Source organism: Elephas maximus, chromosome X, assembly GCF_024166365.1.
Source record: "Elephas maximus indicus isolate mEleMax1 chromosome X, mEleMax1 primary haplotype, whole genome shotgun sequence".
In the NCBI taxonomy this organism is placed as follows: Eukaryota; Metazoa; Chordata; class Mammalia; order Proboscidea; family Elephantidae; genus Elephas; species Elephas maximus.
This window is the reverse complement of record NC_064846.1, coordinates 80,206,044-80,221,963: the sequence shown is the minus strand read 5'-3', so window position 1 is coordinate 80,221,963 and position 15,920 is coordinate 80,206,044. Positions and strand designations below refer to the sequence as shown.

Here is a 15,920-nt window from a genome sequence, read left to right as displayed (position 1 = left end):
ATCAATCTTCACCCGGACTAGGAGCTTCTCCGCACAGCCCCCGCCCCATCCAAAGGGCACACCCTGCTCCCGGGCACTGCTTTCTTTGTGGTATGAGGTCTCCCATTCTCTGCTTGCTTCCCTTTCTTTTTATCTCTTGTAAGATAAAAGGTGGTGCAGACCACACCGCAGGGAAACTCCCTTTACATTGGATCAGGGATGTGACCTTAGTAAGGGTGTTAAAATCCCACCCTAATGCTCTTTAACAGAAAATTACAATCACAAAACGGAGGAGAGCCACATAATACTAGGAATCATGGCCCAGCCAAATTGATAACACACGTTTTTGGGGGGACATAATTCAATCATCAACTTATTTCACTCAGCATAATATCCTCTAGATTCATCCATGTTGTGAGATGTTTCTTCGATTCATCATTGTTCTTTATTGTTGCATAGTATTGTGTGTATGTACCATAGTTTGTTTATCCATTCATCTGTTGATAGGCACTCAGGTTGTTTTCATTTCTTTGCTATTGTGAATAATACCACAGTGAACATGGGTGTGCGTATGTCTATTTGTGTGATGGCTCTTATTTTTTTTTTTATATACCTAGGAATGGGATTGCTGGGTCGTATGGTATTTCTATTTCTAGCTTTTTAAGGAAGTGTCACATCATTTTCCTAAGTGGTTGTACCATTTTACATTCCCACCAGCAGTGCATAAGAGTTCCAAGATTCCTGCAGCCTCTCCAACATTTGTTATTTTCTGTTTTTTTGATTCATGCCAGTAATGTTGGGGTGAGATGGTATCTCATTGTAGTTTTGATTTGCATTTCTGTAATGGCTAGTGATCTAGAACATTTCCTCATGTGTCTGTTGACTGCCTGAATGTCTTCTTGGGTGAAGTGCCTATTCATATCCTTTGTCCATTTTTTAATGGGATTATTTCTCTTTTTGATGTAGAAGTATTAGATTTTCCTATACATTTTAGGGATTAGACCTTTGTTGGATTTGTCATAGCCAAAATTTTATTTCCCAGTCTATAGGCTCTCTTTTTACTCCTTTGGTGAAGTCTTTTGATGAGCATAAATGTTAAATTTTTGGAAGATATCGGTTATCTTGCTTATCTTCTGGAGTTTGTGTATTTTTAGTTATGATTCGTATGCTATTAGGGCCTCTAGTGTTGACCCTGTTTTTTCTTTTATGGTCTTTTTACTTTTGGGGTTTATATTTAGGTCTTTGATCCATTTTGAATTAGTTTTTGTGTATAGTGTGAGGTATGGATCCTGTTGCAGATGGACGCCCAGCTTTGCCAGCACCATTTGTTAAAAAGACTGCCTTTTCCTCATTTAATGGACTTTGTGCCTTTGTCAAAAATCAGATGACTGTAGGTGGATGGATTTACATCTGGGTTTTCGATTCTGTTCTTTTGGTCTATGTGTCTGTCATTTTACCAGTACCAGGCTGTTTTGACTACTGTAGTTGTACAGTAGGTTCTCAGGGCAGGTAGTGCAAGTGCTCTGACTTTATTCTTTTACTTCAGTAGTGCTTTGCTTGTCCGGGACCTCTTTCCTTTCCATATAAAGTTAATGCTTAGTTTTTCCATCTCATTAAAGACTGCTGTTGGCATTTGGATCAAGATTGCATTGTATTTGTAGATTGCTTTGAGTGGAATCGACATTTTCACAGTGTTGAGTCTACGTATCCATGAGCAGGCATGGTATGTTTTTCTGTTTATGTAGGTCTTGTTTAGTTTCTTGCAATAGTGTTTTGTAGTTTTCTTTGTATAGGTCTTTTACGTCCCAGGTTAGATTTATTCCTAAGTGTTTTATTTTTTTAGGGAACATTATAAATGATGTTGCTTTCCTGATTTCTTTTTTGTAGTTCTCTTTATTAGTGTATAGGAATCCAACTGATTTTTATATGTTGATCTTGTATCCTGCTACTCTGCTAAATCTTTCTATAAGTTCCAGTGGTTTTCTTGTGGAGTCCTTTGGGTTCTCTATGTATAGTATCATATCATCTGCAAATAGGGATAGTTTTACTTCTTCCTTACCCATTTGGATGCCCTTTATTTCTTTTTCTTGCCTTATAGCTAGGACTTCCAGCACAATGTTAAATAGGAGTGGTGATAAACAGCATCCTTGTCTTGTTCTTGGTCTCAGGGGGAGTGTTTCCAATCTCTCTCCATTAAGAATGATGTTGGCTGTTGGTTTTATATAGATGCCATTTATTATGTTGAGGAAATTTCCCTTCTATACCTATTTTATTGAGAGTTTTTTATCAGGAATGGGTGTTGGACTTTATCGAATGCCTTGTCTTCATCAATTGAGATGATCATGTGATTCTTTTGTTTTATTTATGTGGTGGATTACATCGATTGATTTTGTAATGTTGAACCATCCTTGCATACCTGGTATGAATCCCACTCGATTGTGGTATATTATTTTTTTGATATGATTCTGAATTCTATTGACTAGAATTTTGTTGAGAATTTTTACATCTGTATTCCACAATATTGATCTGTAGTTTTCTTTTTTTGCGGTGTGTTTGCCTGGTTTTGGTATCAGGGTTATGCTAGCTTCATAGAATGAATTCAGAAGTATCCCTTCCTTTTCTGTGTTCTGAAATAGTTTGAGTAGTACTAGTGCAACCTCTTCTCTGAACGTTTGGTAGAATTGTCCAGTGAAGCCACCTGGGCCAGGGCTTTTTTTTGTTGGGAGTTTTTTTTTTTTTAATTACGTTTTCAATCTCTTCTCTTGTTATGGGTCTTTTCAGATTTTCAACCTCAGTTTGTGTTAGTGTAGGTAGGTTGTGTATTTCTAGAAATTTATCCATTTCCTCTAGGTTTTCAAATTTGTTGGAGTATAATTTTTCATAGTACTCTGTTATGATCCTTTTTACTTCAGGTCGGTCTGTTGTAATGTCTCCCGTTTCATTTCTTGTGTCCTCTCTTGTTTTTCTTCTGTCACTTTGGCCAATGGTTTGTCAATTTTGTTGATCCTTTTAAAGACCAACTTTCAGTTTTGTTGATTCTTTCTGTTGTTTTTCTGTTTTCTATTTCATTTATTTCTGCTCTGGTCTTTATTATTTCCTTCAGGTGGCTGTGGACTTCCTTTGCTGTTCTCTTTCTGTTCATTCAAGTTGTATAGCTAATGTCTTGATTTTGTCCCTTCTTTTCTGATGTGTGGAAACCCTGGTGGTGTAGTGGTTAAATGCTACGGCTGCTAACCAAAGGGTCAGCAGTTCAAATCCACCAGGTGCTCCTTGGAAACTCCATGGGGCAGTTCTACTCTGTCCTATAGGGTCACTGTGAGTCGGAATCGACTCGACGGCACTGGGTTTGGTTTTGGGGCTTTTTCTGATGTGTGCATCTGTTGCTAAAAATTGACCTCTGAGCAATGTCTTTGCTGCGTCCCCAAGGTTTTGGTATGATGTTTTCATTCTAGGAAATTTTTTTCCATCTTTGATTTTTTTCTATTACCCAGTGGTTTTTAAACAAAGTTTAATTCAGTTTCCATGTATTTGATTTTTTTCTTGCTCTTCCTGTTATTAATTACTATTTTTATGGCATTGTGATCAGAGAAGATGCTTCTGTTATTTCAGTGTTTTGGTTTTGTTGAGGGTTGCTTCATTGCCTAAGATGTGGCCTATTCCGGAGAACATTCCATGTGCGTTGGAAAAGAACGTGTACTTTGCTGCTGTTGATTGGAGTATTCTGTGTATGCCTATAAGGTCAAGTTAGTTGTTGGTGGCCTTTAGATCTTCTGTATGTTTGTTGAGTTTCTTTCTATATTTTCTGTCCTTTACTGTGAGTGGTGTGTTGAAGTGGCCTACTATTATTGTGAAACTGGCAGTTTCTCTTTTCAGTTCTGTTAAAGTTTGTTTTATGTATTTTGGAGCCCTGTCATTGGGTGTGTAGCTATTTACTGTGGTTATGTCCTGATGGTGGATTGTCCCTTTAATCATTATATAGTGTCCTTTGTTTTTTATGATGGATTTTGTTTTAAAGTCTATTTTATCTGAGATTAGTATTGCCATTCCTGTTCTTTTTTGGTAGCTGTTTGCTTGGTATTTTTTTTTTTTTTCTGTCCTTTGATTTTTAATATGCTTGTGTCTTTGTTTCTAAGGTGTGTCTTTTGCAGACAGCATATCGATAGGTCTTATTTTTTTATGCATTCTGACCCTCTTTGTTTCTTCACGGGTGCAAAAAAAAAAATTTTTTTTTTTATTATTTTTTTTTAAGTTCAGTGTGATTAATCATAGGTAAAAGTTTATTACTGTCATTTTGTAGTGCTGGTGTTTTCTTTGTTCCTGTTACTCTTCTGTGCTGAATTCCTTTTGGTTGTGAATTTTTTTTCCGTCTCTTTCATTTTTGTAGATTTTATGTTTACTGAGACTTTATATTTTCCTTCTTTATATTGATGAGTGGGTTTGTTAGCTTTCTTTGTGGTTACGTTGAAATTTACCCGTCTTCCTGTTTAAACCAGTCTTTTATTACTCGATAACACCTTCACTTCCTCTCCATTTGAAAGTCCTATGCGTATACAGTGTATTCCCTCTTTTATTGTTCTGATGTTGTCATTTACAGATTGATCTTTCTGGTTCCCTGTTGCAAGTTTTTGGTTTTGTTTTTTCCCTGACAGTTCATTATCTGCATTGGTATCTAGCTGATGCTTTCTTTTGTCCTAGATTCAGGTTGTTGTCTGATATTGTTGGTTCTCTAACCAAAGGACTCCCTTTATTAATTCCTGTATGTTTATCTTGATATGTTCTAATTTTGACATCATGTTTGAGCAAGAGTTTTACAGGATACATTTTTCTTGGTTGGCATTTTTTTTTTTTCCTTTCAAGATTTTATATACGTCATCCCATCGCCTTCTTGCCTGCATGGTTTCTGCCAAGTAATTAGAACTTAATCTTATTATTTCCCCCTTTGTATGTGACTTTGTTTTTCTCGAGCTGTTCTCAGGATTCTTTGTCTTTAGTTTCAGCAAGTGTGATTATGTCTTCATGTTTTTCTTTTTGGGGTCTATCCTATGTGAGGTTTGTTGAGCTTCTTGGATGGTTGGCTTTTCCTTTTTCTTGATATTAGTGACATTTACTGTCAGCAAACCTTCAGTGATCCTCCCTGTTTTTTCCATTTTCTCCCCCTGTTCTGGAACTCCAGTCACACACAAATTCTTGCTTTTGATTGTATCCTACATCGTTCTCAGGGTTTCTTCATTTTTTTCTTTGAGTTTTCCTCAAGGTGATATCCAAGGATTTGTCTTCAATTTCACTGATCCTGTGTTCCATTGGAAACCCTCATAGCGTAGTGGTTAAGTGCTACGGCTGCTAACCAAAAGGTCAGCAGTTTGAATCCGCCAGGCGCTCCTTGGAAACTCTATGGCCAGTTCTACGCTGTCCTATATGGTCGCTATGAGTTGGAATCTACTTGACGGCACTGGGTTTTTGGGTTTGTGTTCCATTACTTCAGATTTCCTCCTAAAACCTTCTATTGCACTTGTCCATTTCTGAAACTTTGTTGTTCATATTTTGGGTTTCTAATTGCTGTTTTTGTATGCTTTCTCGTTTTTATTTATTTATTTGCTGTTTTGTACCTGTATCATTTTCCTGAATTCTTCCATGGTTTTATGTGCCTTTTCCATAATTTTGTCTGTATTTTCCAAGATTTTGTGTATATTTTCCTTATTTTTGTCTGTGTTTTCCTTCATTTGTTGAAGAACCCTGAATATTATAGTTTTGAATTCCCTGTCTGGTAGTTCCAGTGCCTTTTCTTCTGCCAGAGGGTCATCTGGTGTTTTATTTTGGTTGCTCTCTTGAGCCATCCTTTCCTGTTTTTGTTTTTGTTTTTTAATATGTTTTGATATTGTCTGCTGTCTCTGGGACATCAGGAATTATTTTCTTTGTCTATTGATTACAGATTTGAGTGTTTCATCCTGCTTTTTTGTTTTATTTGGTTATGTCTGGGCAGGCAAGCTGGGTATGTTTTGTTGCTTGCTTGCCTGTGGGCACAATATCTCACCACCTTGTCCAGGTGGGCAGGGCTGGTCACTTAGCTGTGGTGCAGCAGGGTGGGTCTAGTGGGCATGAAGGGATGGGGATGGGTAGTTTGCAGCACAAACTGGGGGCGACAGGGCGGGGCTGGGTGGCAGTGCAAGGCAAGGTCCAGGGGACTGTGTCATTACTGCTCGGGGGCGTGGCACTGGGCACATGGTACAGATAGGCAGGAGGAAAAGGAGAGGATGTGTTGTTCGGAGCTATCTGGGTGGGTGAAAGAGAACAAAACAGAAACAAAAGCAAAAAGAAGCAAAAAAAAAAAGATAGTAAATAAAATGACAGCGCAGTAGGGTTTGGTGGGTGTGGGTGAGGCAGATCCGGCGAGGCTGTGTGCTGGTTGTTCTCTTGCTGAGTGGTGTGGCCCGGCCTGTCGAGAAAGGGCATGAGTGGCACACAGGCTACGTGGGCAGGAGAAAGAGAGAGAAGACACCAACAATCAAATAAAAAAAAAAGGTAAAAAGAGCAACAACAAAAATGTGGTAGAGGAGCTGGCCGTTGGGGGTGGGGCAGAATTGGGGTGGCAATGAGCTGATGTCTTTCTTGTCAGGTGGCATGGCACAGCCGGTCAGGAAGGGGCAGAGGCAGCACAGGGCATAGGTGGGAGGGAAAGAAGAGAAGGGGAAAGATAAGGAAAAATAATATGGCGCTGAGGGAACTGGCCTGTCAGGGCGGTGCAGACCCAGGGAAGCAATATGTCAGAGACTTTCCAGCCAAGTGGTACAGCGCAGCCCGCCAAGAAGGGGAAGGAGCCAGTTGACGGGGCTGCGTGGATGGAGAAAGGAGAGAGACAAAACAAAACAAAAATAGGACAAAGCAAACAAACTAAAGAATCACAGCCCATCAAGAAGGGGAGGGGATGGCACATGGGGCTGGCTGGGTGGGAGAAAGGAAAGGAAGGAAGGGAGAGAGACAGAAACAACAAAAACCAAAAAAAAAAAAAAAGTACAAAGCAAAAAACAAAAATGTCACTGTGAAGGGGCCTAACGGTAGGGGCGAAGCAGAGCTGGGTGTCAGTGAACTGGTGTCTCTCCAGCTGAGCAACCATGGCCCTTAGGAAAGCAGTGGAGGCTGCATAGACGGAAGATGGATGAGGGGTGGGAAAGCATGTATTGCTGGTTACTGGGTGCTCTGTCTCCTGCTGGGAGCTCCGTGGAGTTGTCTTCCCATAATCCCTGCCTGCAGACCTTGGTGGCTGAGGTCCAAGATGGCAGATCCGCTCTTCATTATCTGGTAGGGGACCTCCACTCCATAGCTCTCCTCATCTTCTGTTCTCTGTTAGTTTCTTATTACTTTCAGTGCTTGATCAAGCTCTTCCTTTCTTAATATGGTGCTTAGGGTTCCAGGATTGATGTTTGTATCTGTTTTACTTAGTTTTTCGGGTCTTTGCTGAAAAGGGACAGCATGGTGCTTCTGTCTATAGTGTGATGTTGGCTTCCCACTAGTTTACTTTTTCTGCTGTTTTTATTTTTAAACCTGGATTTCTAGGGGTTGCCCCTCTGTCAGTTCAGCACTGCTTAGTGGTCAGCCAGTGATTGGTCAGAGGTCGTGCTTAAGCCACTAAACTACTGAGGTTTTTCAGCCTTTACCTTTGAGCCTGTTTGTGGCTTGAAGACTGCTTTCACAGTTCAGGGAGTTTACAAGTTTGCCTCATATTCAGCCAGGGGTAGAGGCTCAGTATTTTCCTGTGCAATTACTCTTCAGGTGGCTCAGCCTTGGGCATGCACACAGCCTTCTGAAACCCTGAGGGTGACTGTGGTTTTAACAGGGCTCTCTTTCATTATCTCTTTCCTGATCTCTCCAATAAAAGTCTGGCTCTTCTGTTTCTACTGGTGTCATACCAAACAATTAGTCTCCATTGATTTCTAGCTGATAGTTCTATTTTTTTTTTAACACCTTCCTGGGTCATAAATTGCTCCATCGTCTGATCCAAATAAACTTTGGCACACTGGCAGAAATACGGGTTGCCAGTGTTTAAGGCTTGTTCTGATGCTCCCCTGGGTAGAGCCCCTGCCAAATGTACCCAGAATAACTTTTGCGTAACAAAATATGTGTGATGGTTAAGATTGTGTGTTCAACTTGGCTGGGCCATGATTCTCAGTGTTTATATGTGATCACTTCCATGACTGAATCTGCTGTGAGCAGCTGATCAGCTGAAAGAGAGCTTCCTTGGGGGTGTGGCCTGCATCCAAACATAAGCAGACATTCTGGCTTTTTTGCTCACTCTGGATCCTGCACTGCCTCCTGTTTGTCTGAACTCTAGCTCTTGGGACTTGAGCTATCAGCTTATCTGCACTCTTGGAATTTGTCGATCTTTACAGCCTGAGAGCAGGAGCCCCTTTCTCTGACCCGCCCGTCTTGGGTTCGCCAGCCCCTTCAGCTACGTGAATTGAGAGAAGCCTTTATCCTGATACACAGACATGGGGCATTTCAGTCTCTACAATCGCATGAGCTGTTACCTTGATATAAATCTCTCTAAAACCCTGGTGGCATAGTGGTTAAGTGCTACGGCTGCTAACAAAAGGGTCAGCAGTTCGAATCCTCCAGGCGCTCCTTGGAAACTCTATGGGGCAGTTCTACTCTGTCCTGCAGGGTCGCGATGAGTTGGAATCAACTCGACAGCACTGGGTTTGGTTTTCTGGGTATATGTGTATTTATATGCTTTACTGGTTTTGCTTCTCTAGAGAACCCAGCCTAAGACAACATGGAAGATGCAACTCAGATGCTGTGACCACTAGAACAGCTCTTCTGCATCACAGAGCTGTGAGGGAACAGGGGACTGTAGTCTTCACGTCCTTCCCAGCCTGGACCCTCTTTATGGAGCAGGAGCTGGGGAAGGGAGAATGATCACCACCACTCACCTTGGTATAGATCTTTCACATCATGAAGCTTGACTAGATGGGATCTGCCAGTTTTCACCAGCTGCTTAATGCACCCAGAATACCTCTTTTAGCTCAGGGAGGTGGAGGAGATGAGAACTGCCACTCTGCTGGAGAGCTCTCCGAAATAGATCTACTCCAACATAGAACTGTGAGGGGATGGTTACAGTTCCTAACTTCAGTGCCACTGCCTCCTGCTTTTCTTACTAAGTTCTCAAGTTCTGTAGATTTTTATTGAATAAATGCTTCCTTATTTGTTATAAGGACTTTAATTAATATCCAGGGAATTTGCTAATTTTGACCAGTTTAATAGATGTCTCTCTGAGGGGGATGTTTCACCAAGCTTCTCATACTGCCATTCTGGAAACAAATGTGAATATCTGATTTTGGGCTGTTTACACATAAAGCTGTATGAACAGTGGTGTACAGATTTTTGTGTGGATATGAATTTTCATTTCACTGGGATCAATGTCCAGAAGTGTAATTGCTGGGTTGTATGGTAAGTATGCTTAGTTATTTAAGAAACTGGTTCTTGGTGTATTATCCCTTGTATTAGTTTCCTATTGCCACAATAAGAAATTATGGCAGACTCAGTGGCTTAAAACAACACAGACTTGTTACCTTACAATTCTGGAGGTCAGAGTTAGAAATCATTTTTGCTGGGCTAAAGTCAAGGTGTCAGCCGGCCTACATTCCTTCTGGGGGCTCTTGTGGAGAATACATTTCCTTGCCTTTTCCAACTTCTAGAGGCAGCCTACATTCGTTGACTCATGACCTCTTCCTCTGTCTTCAAAGCAATTAGTAGCTTGTCAGTAAGTCTTCATCAGTAAGTCTTTGATTTTCATCAGTAAGTGCTTTAAGCCCTCTTCACCTTTCAGAGGGCAAGTTGTGTCATCTCCAAATCGCAAGCTGTTAATGAGTCTTTTTCCAATCCTGATGTATGTTCTTCATATAGTACAGTTTCCCAGATTATTTGCTCAGCATACAGATTTCAATAAGTATGATAAAAGGATACAAGTGTGCCACATACCTTTTCCAGTTTTAAACCACATGGTATTCCCTTGTTCTGTTTGAACGACTGCCTTGAAAGTATTGAAGTTGTCATCTGTGACCCAAAAAGTGGAACTAAGTCCAGTAACTATTGTATGGACATGGGTGTCAGTTTAGTCTACAGAACAACTTTCTCATAGAGCTGTAAAAAGATGGAATGATCTATTGATAATTTCCTATTACTGAAGGAGTTCATATATAGGCTGCAGGGTCACTTGGTAGCATGTTTTAGAGGGGATTTAAGCAGCAGTTGTGTAGATGGACCTGAAGACTTTCAAAGCCCTTTTGCATTCTGAGACTGAAACTCTAATGTTAAGAAGGTGATATGCCTGATATACAGCCTTTAATTTTGAAGCCAGTCTCTCTTTTTACCGTTTTATGTTAGAGTCAGTAATCATTAGGTTACTCAGGAGCTGTACTAGATTTTTTGGGCCAATTTGTTTGTTCCTCCCATCTCCTACCTGGTATCACAGAAGAGGCTAAAATTCATCGGTTGTATTGCTGTGACTGTGTTTATTTCCTCAGGAGTGTTTGTACATTAGATCTGTGAACAAAATAAATTACCCAGAAGAGAAGAGTACTGATGTAGTTAGTCACAGTCCTCCCTCACCTGCTGGTAAGGGCAGGCTGTTAGCTCCTCGTATCTCTCAGGAGAAGGAAAGGGAAAAAGAAGAAAAAGTAGGAAATAGAGATAAATTAGGTATTGAGAAACAACTATGAAGAAATAATTGCAGAAGAAAAGACAGGAGTGAGGAAAAGAGGGGAGAAGAAGAAAGCAAAAAAATGGGAGAAATTGGAGATGGGTAAGCTACTTTTTCCTTTACCAGAACTAAACCCAAACATGTTGCCGTCGAGTCGATTCAACAGGGAAGGAAGATTATAGCTCCCTTTTTTTCCCCACCCAAGTGACGTGATCCGGAGTTCATAAACAGCCCTATGGTGATGAGATTTTCCTTGTGAACGACCTGTCACCCACCAATTCCACACTGAAAGGAAAACTTTTCATACCTTTATAACTCCCTCCATTCCTAGATTTTTGGCCTCATAAAATGAAGCTTTTTGAAGAAATATATATGTATATATAAAATCATATGTATTTAATCAATTATAATAAAGGAATAGTTCTCCCTTGGTGACTCATTGATCTGGGCATTTTTGACCATTTAGCCAAAATTGCATGAATTTAGATAGGAAGTCTTATATTTTAAAGTATTTATTTGATACAATATAATAATAATCACATTAATTTGACCAAGAAATTTTGTAATGTGACATGCAAAGTAGAATGCTGTTTCTGGTAAGAAAGAATCAGGCTTGTTCTATTGCCCGCTTAGATACAGACTTTAGGAGATTGAAACTTACCCAAGAAATACAAGGGTGGTGTTGCTAGCTGTTGTCAAGTCAACCCCCAACTCACGGTGACTGTTGTTGTTGTTGTTAGGTGCCGTCAAGTCAGTTGCAACTGATAACGACCCTGTGCACAACAGAACAAAACACAGCCCCGTCTTGCGCCATCCTTATGCTAGAGCTCGTTGTTGCAGCCACTGTGTCAGTACACCTCGTTGAGGGTCTTCCTCTTTTCCACTGACCCTGTACTTTACCAAGCATGATGTCCTTCTCCAGGGACTGATCCCTCCTGAGAATATGTCCAAAGTATGTAAGACACAGTCTCACCATCCTTGCTTCTAAGGAGCATTCTGGTTGTACTTCTCCCAAGACAGATTTGTTTGTTTTTTGGCAGTCCATGGTATATTCAGTATTCTTCGCCAACACCACAATTCAAAGGTGTCAGTTATTCTTTGGTCTTCATTATTCATTGTTCAGCTTTCACATGTATAAGATGGGATTGAAAATACCACGGCTTTGGTCACGCGCACCTTAGTCTTCAAGGTGACCTCTTTGCTTTTCAACACTTTTTGAAGAGGTCCTTTGCAGCAGACTTACCCAGTGCAATGCATCCTTTGATTTCTTGACTGTTGCTTCCATGGGTGTTGATGGTGGATCCAAGTAAAATGAAATCCTTGACAACTTTGATCTTATCTCCATTCATCTTGATGTTGCTCATTGCTCTGGTTGTGAGGATTTTTGCTTTTTTTATGTTGGGGTGCAATCCATACTGAGGGCTGTGGTCTTTGACCTTCACCAGTAAGTGCTTCAAGTACTTTTCACTTTCAGCAAGCAAAGTTGTGTCATATGCATAACCCAGCTGGTTAATGAGTCTTTCTCCAACCCTGATGCCCCGTGCTTCTTCAGATAGTCCAGCTTCTCAGATTATTTGCTCAGCATACAAATTGAATAGGTACAGTGAAAGGATACAACCTTGATGCACACCTTTCCTGACTTTAAACCAATCAGTATCCCCTTGGTTCTGTCCAAACAACTGCCTCTTGATCTGTGTAAAGGTTCCTCATGAGCACAATTAAGTTTTCTGGAATTCCCATTCTTTGCAATGTTATCCATAATTTGTTATGATCCACACAGTCGAATGCCTTTGCATAGTCAATAAAACACAGGTAAACATCCTTCTGGTATTCTCTGCTTTCAGCCAGGATCCATCTTACATCAGCAGTGATATCCCTGATTCCACATCCTCTTCTGAAACCAGCCTGAATTTCTTGCAGTCATCTGTCGATATGCTGCAGCCATTTTTGAATGATTCAGCAAAATTTTGCTTGCATGTGATGTTAATGATATTGTTCTATAATTTCTGCATTCAGTTGGATCACCTTTCTTGGGAATAGGCATAAATATGGATCTCTTCCAGTCAGTTGGCCAGGAAGCTTTCTTCCATATTTCTTGGCATAGACGAGTGAGCACCTCCAGCACTGCACCCATTTGTTGAATCATCTCAATTGATATTCCATCAATTCCTGGATCCTTGTTTTTCACCAATGCCTTCAGAGCAGCTTGGACTTCTTCCTTTAGTATCATTGGTTCCTGATCATATGCTACCTGTCGAAATGGTTGGAGGTCAACTAATTCTTTTTGGTATACTGACTCCATGTATTCCTCCCATCTTCTTTTGATGCTTCCTGCGTCGTTTAATATTTTCTCCATAGAATCCTTCACTATTGCAACTCGAGGCTTGAATTTTTCTTCAGTTCTTTCAGCTTGAGAAATGCCGAGCATGTTCTTCCCTTTTGGTTTTCTATCTCCAGCTCTTTGCACATGTCGTTATAATACTTTACTTTGTCTTCTTGAGACGCCCTTTGAAATCTTCTGTTCAGTCCTTTTACTTCATCAATTCTTGCTTTTGCTTTAGCTGCTCGACATTGGTAAGCAGGTTTCAGAGTCTTCTCTGACATCCATCTTGGTCTTTTCTTTCTTTCCTGTCTTTTCAGTGACCTCTTGATTTCTTCATGTATGATGTCCTTGATGTCATTCCACAACTCGTCCAGTCTTCGGTCACTAGTGTTCAGTACATCAAATCTATTCTTCAGATGGCCTCTAAATTCAGGTGGGATATACTCAAGGTCGTATTTTGGCTCTCGTGGACTTGCTCTGATTTTCTTCAGCTTGAACTTGCATATGAGCAATTGATGGTCTGTTCCACAGTCGGCCCCTGGCCTTGTTCTGACTGATGATATTGAGCTTTTCCATCATCTCTTTCCACAGATGTAGTCAGTCTGACTCCTGTGTGTTCCATCTAGAGAGGTCCTTGTGTACAGTCACTGTTTATGTTGGTGAAAGAAGGTATTTGCAATGAAGAAGTCGTCGGTCTTTCAAAATTCTGTCATTCGATCTCCAGCATTGTTCCTATCACCAAGGCCATATTTTCCAACTACTGATCCTTCTTCTTTGTTTCCAACTTTTGCATTCCAATTACCAGTAATTATCAATGCATGCTGATTGCATGTTCTATCAATTTCAGACTGCAGCAGCTGATAAAAATCTTCTCTTTCTTCATCTTTGGCCTTAGTGGTTGGTGCGTAAATTTGAAAATAGTTGTATTAACTGGTCTTCTTTGTAGGCATGTGGATATTATCCTATCAGTGACAGTGTTGTACTTCAGGATAGATCTTGAAATGTTCTTATTGACAATGAATGCAACACCATTCCTCTTCAAGTTGTCATTCCCAGCATAGTAGACTATATGATTTTCCAATTCAAAATGGCCAGTAGCAGTCCATTTCAGCTCACTAATGCCTAGGATATCATCGTGACTACTCCGTTCCATTTAGCTAGTACTCTACAGTTTATAAACCCTTTTATCTATTATTTTGATTCTTAGAACATTGCTGTGGGAATTTTTAATAAGAGGAGAAATATTATCTAAGGTATGTATCTGCATTTTAGGATAAAATGTACTTGTGATAAGTTTTAGTTGTGATTGTGCTGGATCAATTGGGTCATTAAATGCTTCCGACAGTCTGGAAGCCTGCTGCAAAATTTTGAGATAAGTGCATTTTGGGGGAAGATATTTCTTAGTTTTTATTAGAGTCTCAAAAGTTAAGGTCACTAGATCAGCCTTAGAATTTCAGACTAGTTTTAGGACCTTTAGTTATTGTTCATCTGCACAAATATTTGGCATATAGGTGTTCAATAAATGTTACATAAAAGAACTTAACTAGGTTCTCTATGTGTACTGCCTTTTAAAATCTGATCATTTTCTTGCTTATTTTTTAGATCTTTAGCCCTACAAAGCACTTTGGATACAAAAAGGTGTAAGAGTACTCACACCACCAAAACCAAACCCGATGCCGTTTGGTCAATTCCAACTCATAGCGACCCATTAAGTCAGAGTAGAACTGCCCCATAGAGTTTCCAAGGAGTGCCTGGTGGATGTGAACTGCTGACCTTCTGGTTAGCAGCTGTAGCGCTTAACCACTACATGACCAGGGTTTCCAAGAGTACTTGCAAGGAGCCTACCTTTTAGTAGGAAAATGGGCTACATACATTGTTTTTAAAAGGTAAATAATAACATAATATTGTGTTTTTTAAATACCAGATCAGTGCTTCAGACAAGTAAGAGCAATGTGAATTCAGAGTGAGTGAGCTGGTGGGGCTTGAGCTGGGCTTTGAATGAAGAGTAGGGTGAGTACCTACTGTGTCCCAGGCACTGTTAGGTACAAGAGACGGGAGAGCATTCTAGAATGGAAAATGGTGAAAGATAGGCACTGAGGAAATAATGTGCTTGACATGTTTGGGGCATAGGAAGACTTATTTGATTAGAGCCAGAGGGTGTATGGAGTGGGGTAGAGTGAAGGTTGTTTGCTCGTTTGTTTGTTTGTTAAGCTGGAAGAACAAACCAGTGTTTCAGAAAGATGAATTCACCATTGGTGTATACTTTATTTAATCCTGTTTTGAAATTTTATAATAACTGAATTCTAAACTGACAGCCTCTGGAAAATCACCTCTTATTGGATTGTTGTTATTTTTTCAAATAAATAGAATGCCCTCCATATTCTTCTCCTGCGTCCCCACAAGGCAGACATAGCCTTATTTATTGTCTTACTACTGTGGTGAAAATGTACCCCCCAAAAACATGCCAATTCAACAATTTCTACATGTATAATTCAGTGACATTGATTACATTCTTCAAGTTGTGAAACCATTTTCACTATCCTTCCAAATTGGTACACCTCCATAACATAAACTCAGTGTTCCCTAAGCAAAAGCTTCACCTTTCCCCCTCCCTCTCACCCCTGGTTTCTATATACTTGCTTATTTCATATAAAAAAAAAAAGTGAGATTATATAGTATATGTCCTTTTGTAACTGGCTTATTTCTCTCATTGTAAATGTTTCACGTTTCATCCATGCTGTGGCATGCATCAGGATTTCATTTCTCTTTATGTATGTACGTGTATACCACATTTTGTTCATTCATCTGTTGATGGGTATTTTGACTGTTTTGGCTATTGTGAAAAGTGTATAATGAACACTGGTGTACAAATTCCTCTGCATTCCTGCTTTCACTTCTTCTGGGTATATATTTAGGATTGGGAAT

The 15,920-nt window shown here is 40.0% G+C and overlaps 1 protein-coding gene across 4 annotated transcripts in view; it reads left to right on the top strand.

Annotated features, from left to right (window-relative positions):
- APOOL (apolipoprotein O like) overlaps positions 1-15,920 on the top strand; it is a 99,243-nt gene that overhangs the window by 13,227 nt on the left and 70,096 nt on the right. Inside the window, exon 1 of one of the 4 annotated variants that reach the window (XM_049873279.1) lies at positions 8,915-9,420. The exons of the other annotated variants lie outside the window; for them this stretch is intronic. Within the exon in view, the coding sequence (XP_049729236.1) occupies positions 9,418-9,420 (3 nt within the window). The 5' untranslated portion in view covers positions 8,915-9,417. Of the gene's footprint in view, positions 1-8,914; positions 9,421-15,920 lie in introns of those variants that run through there. 4 annotated transcript variants of the gene reach the window in all.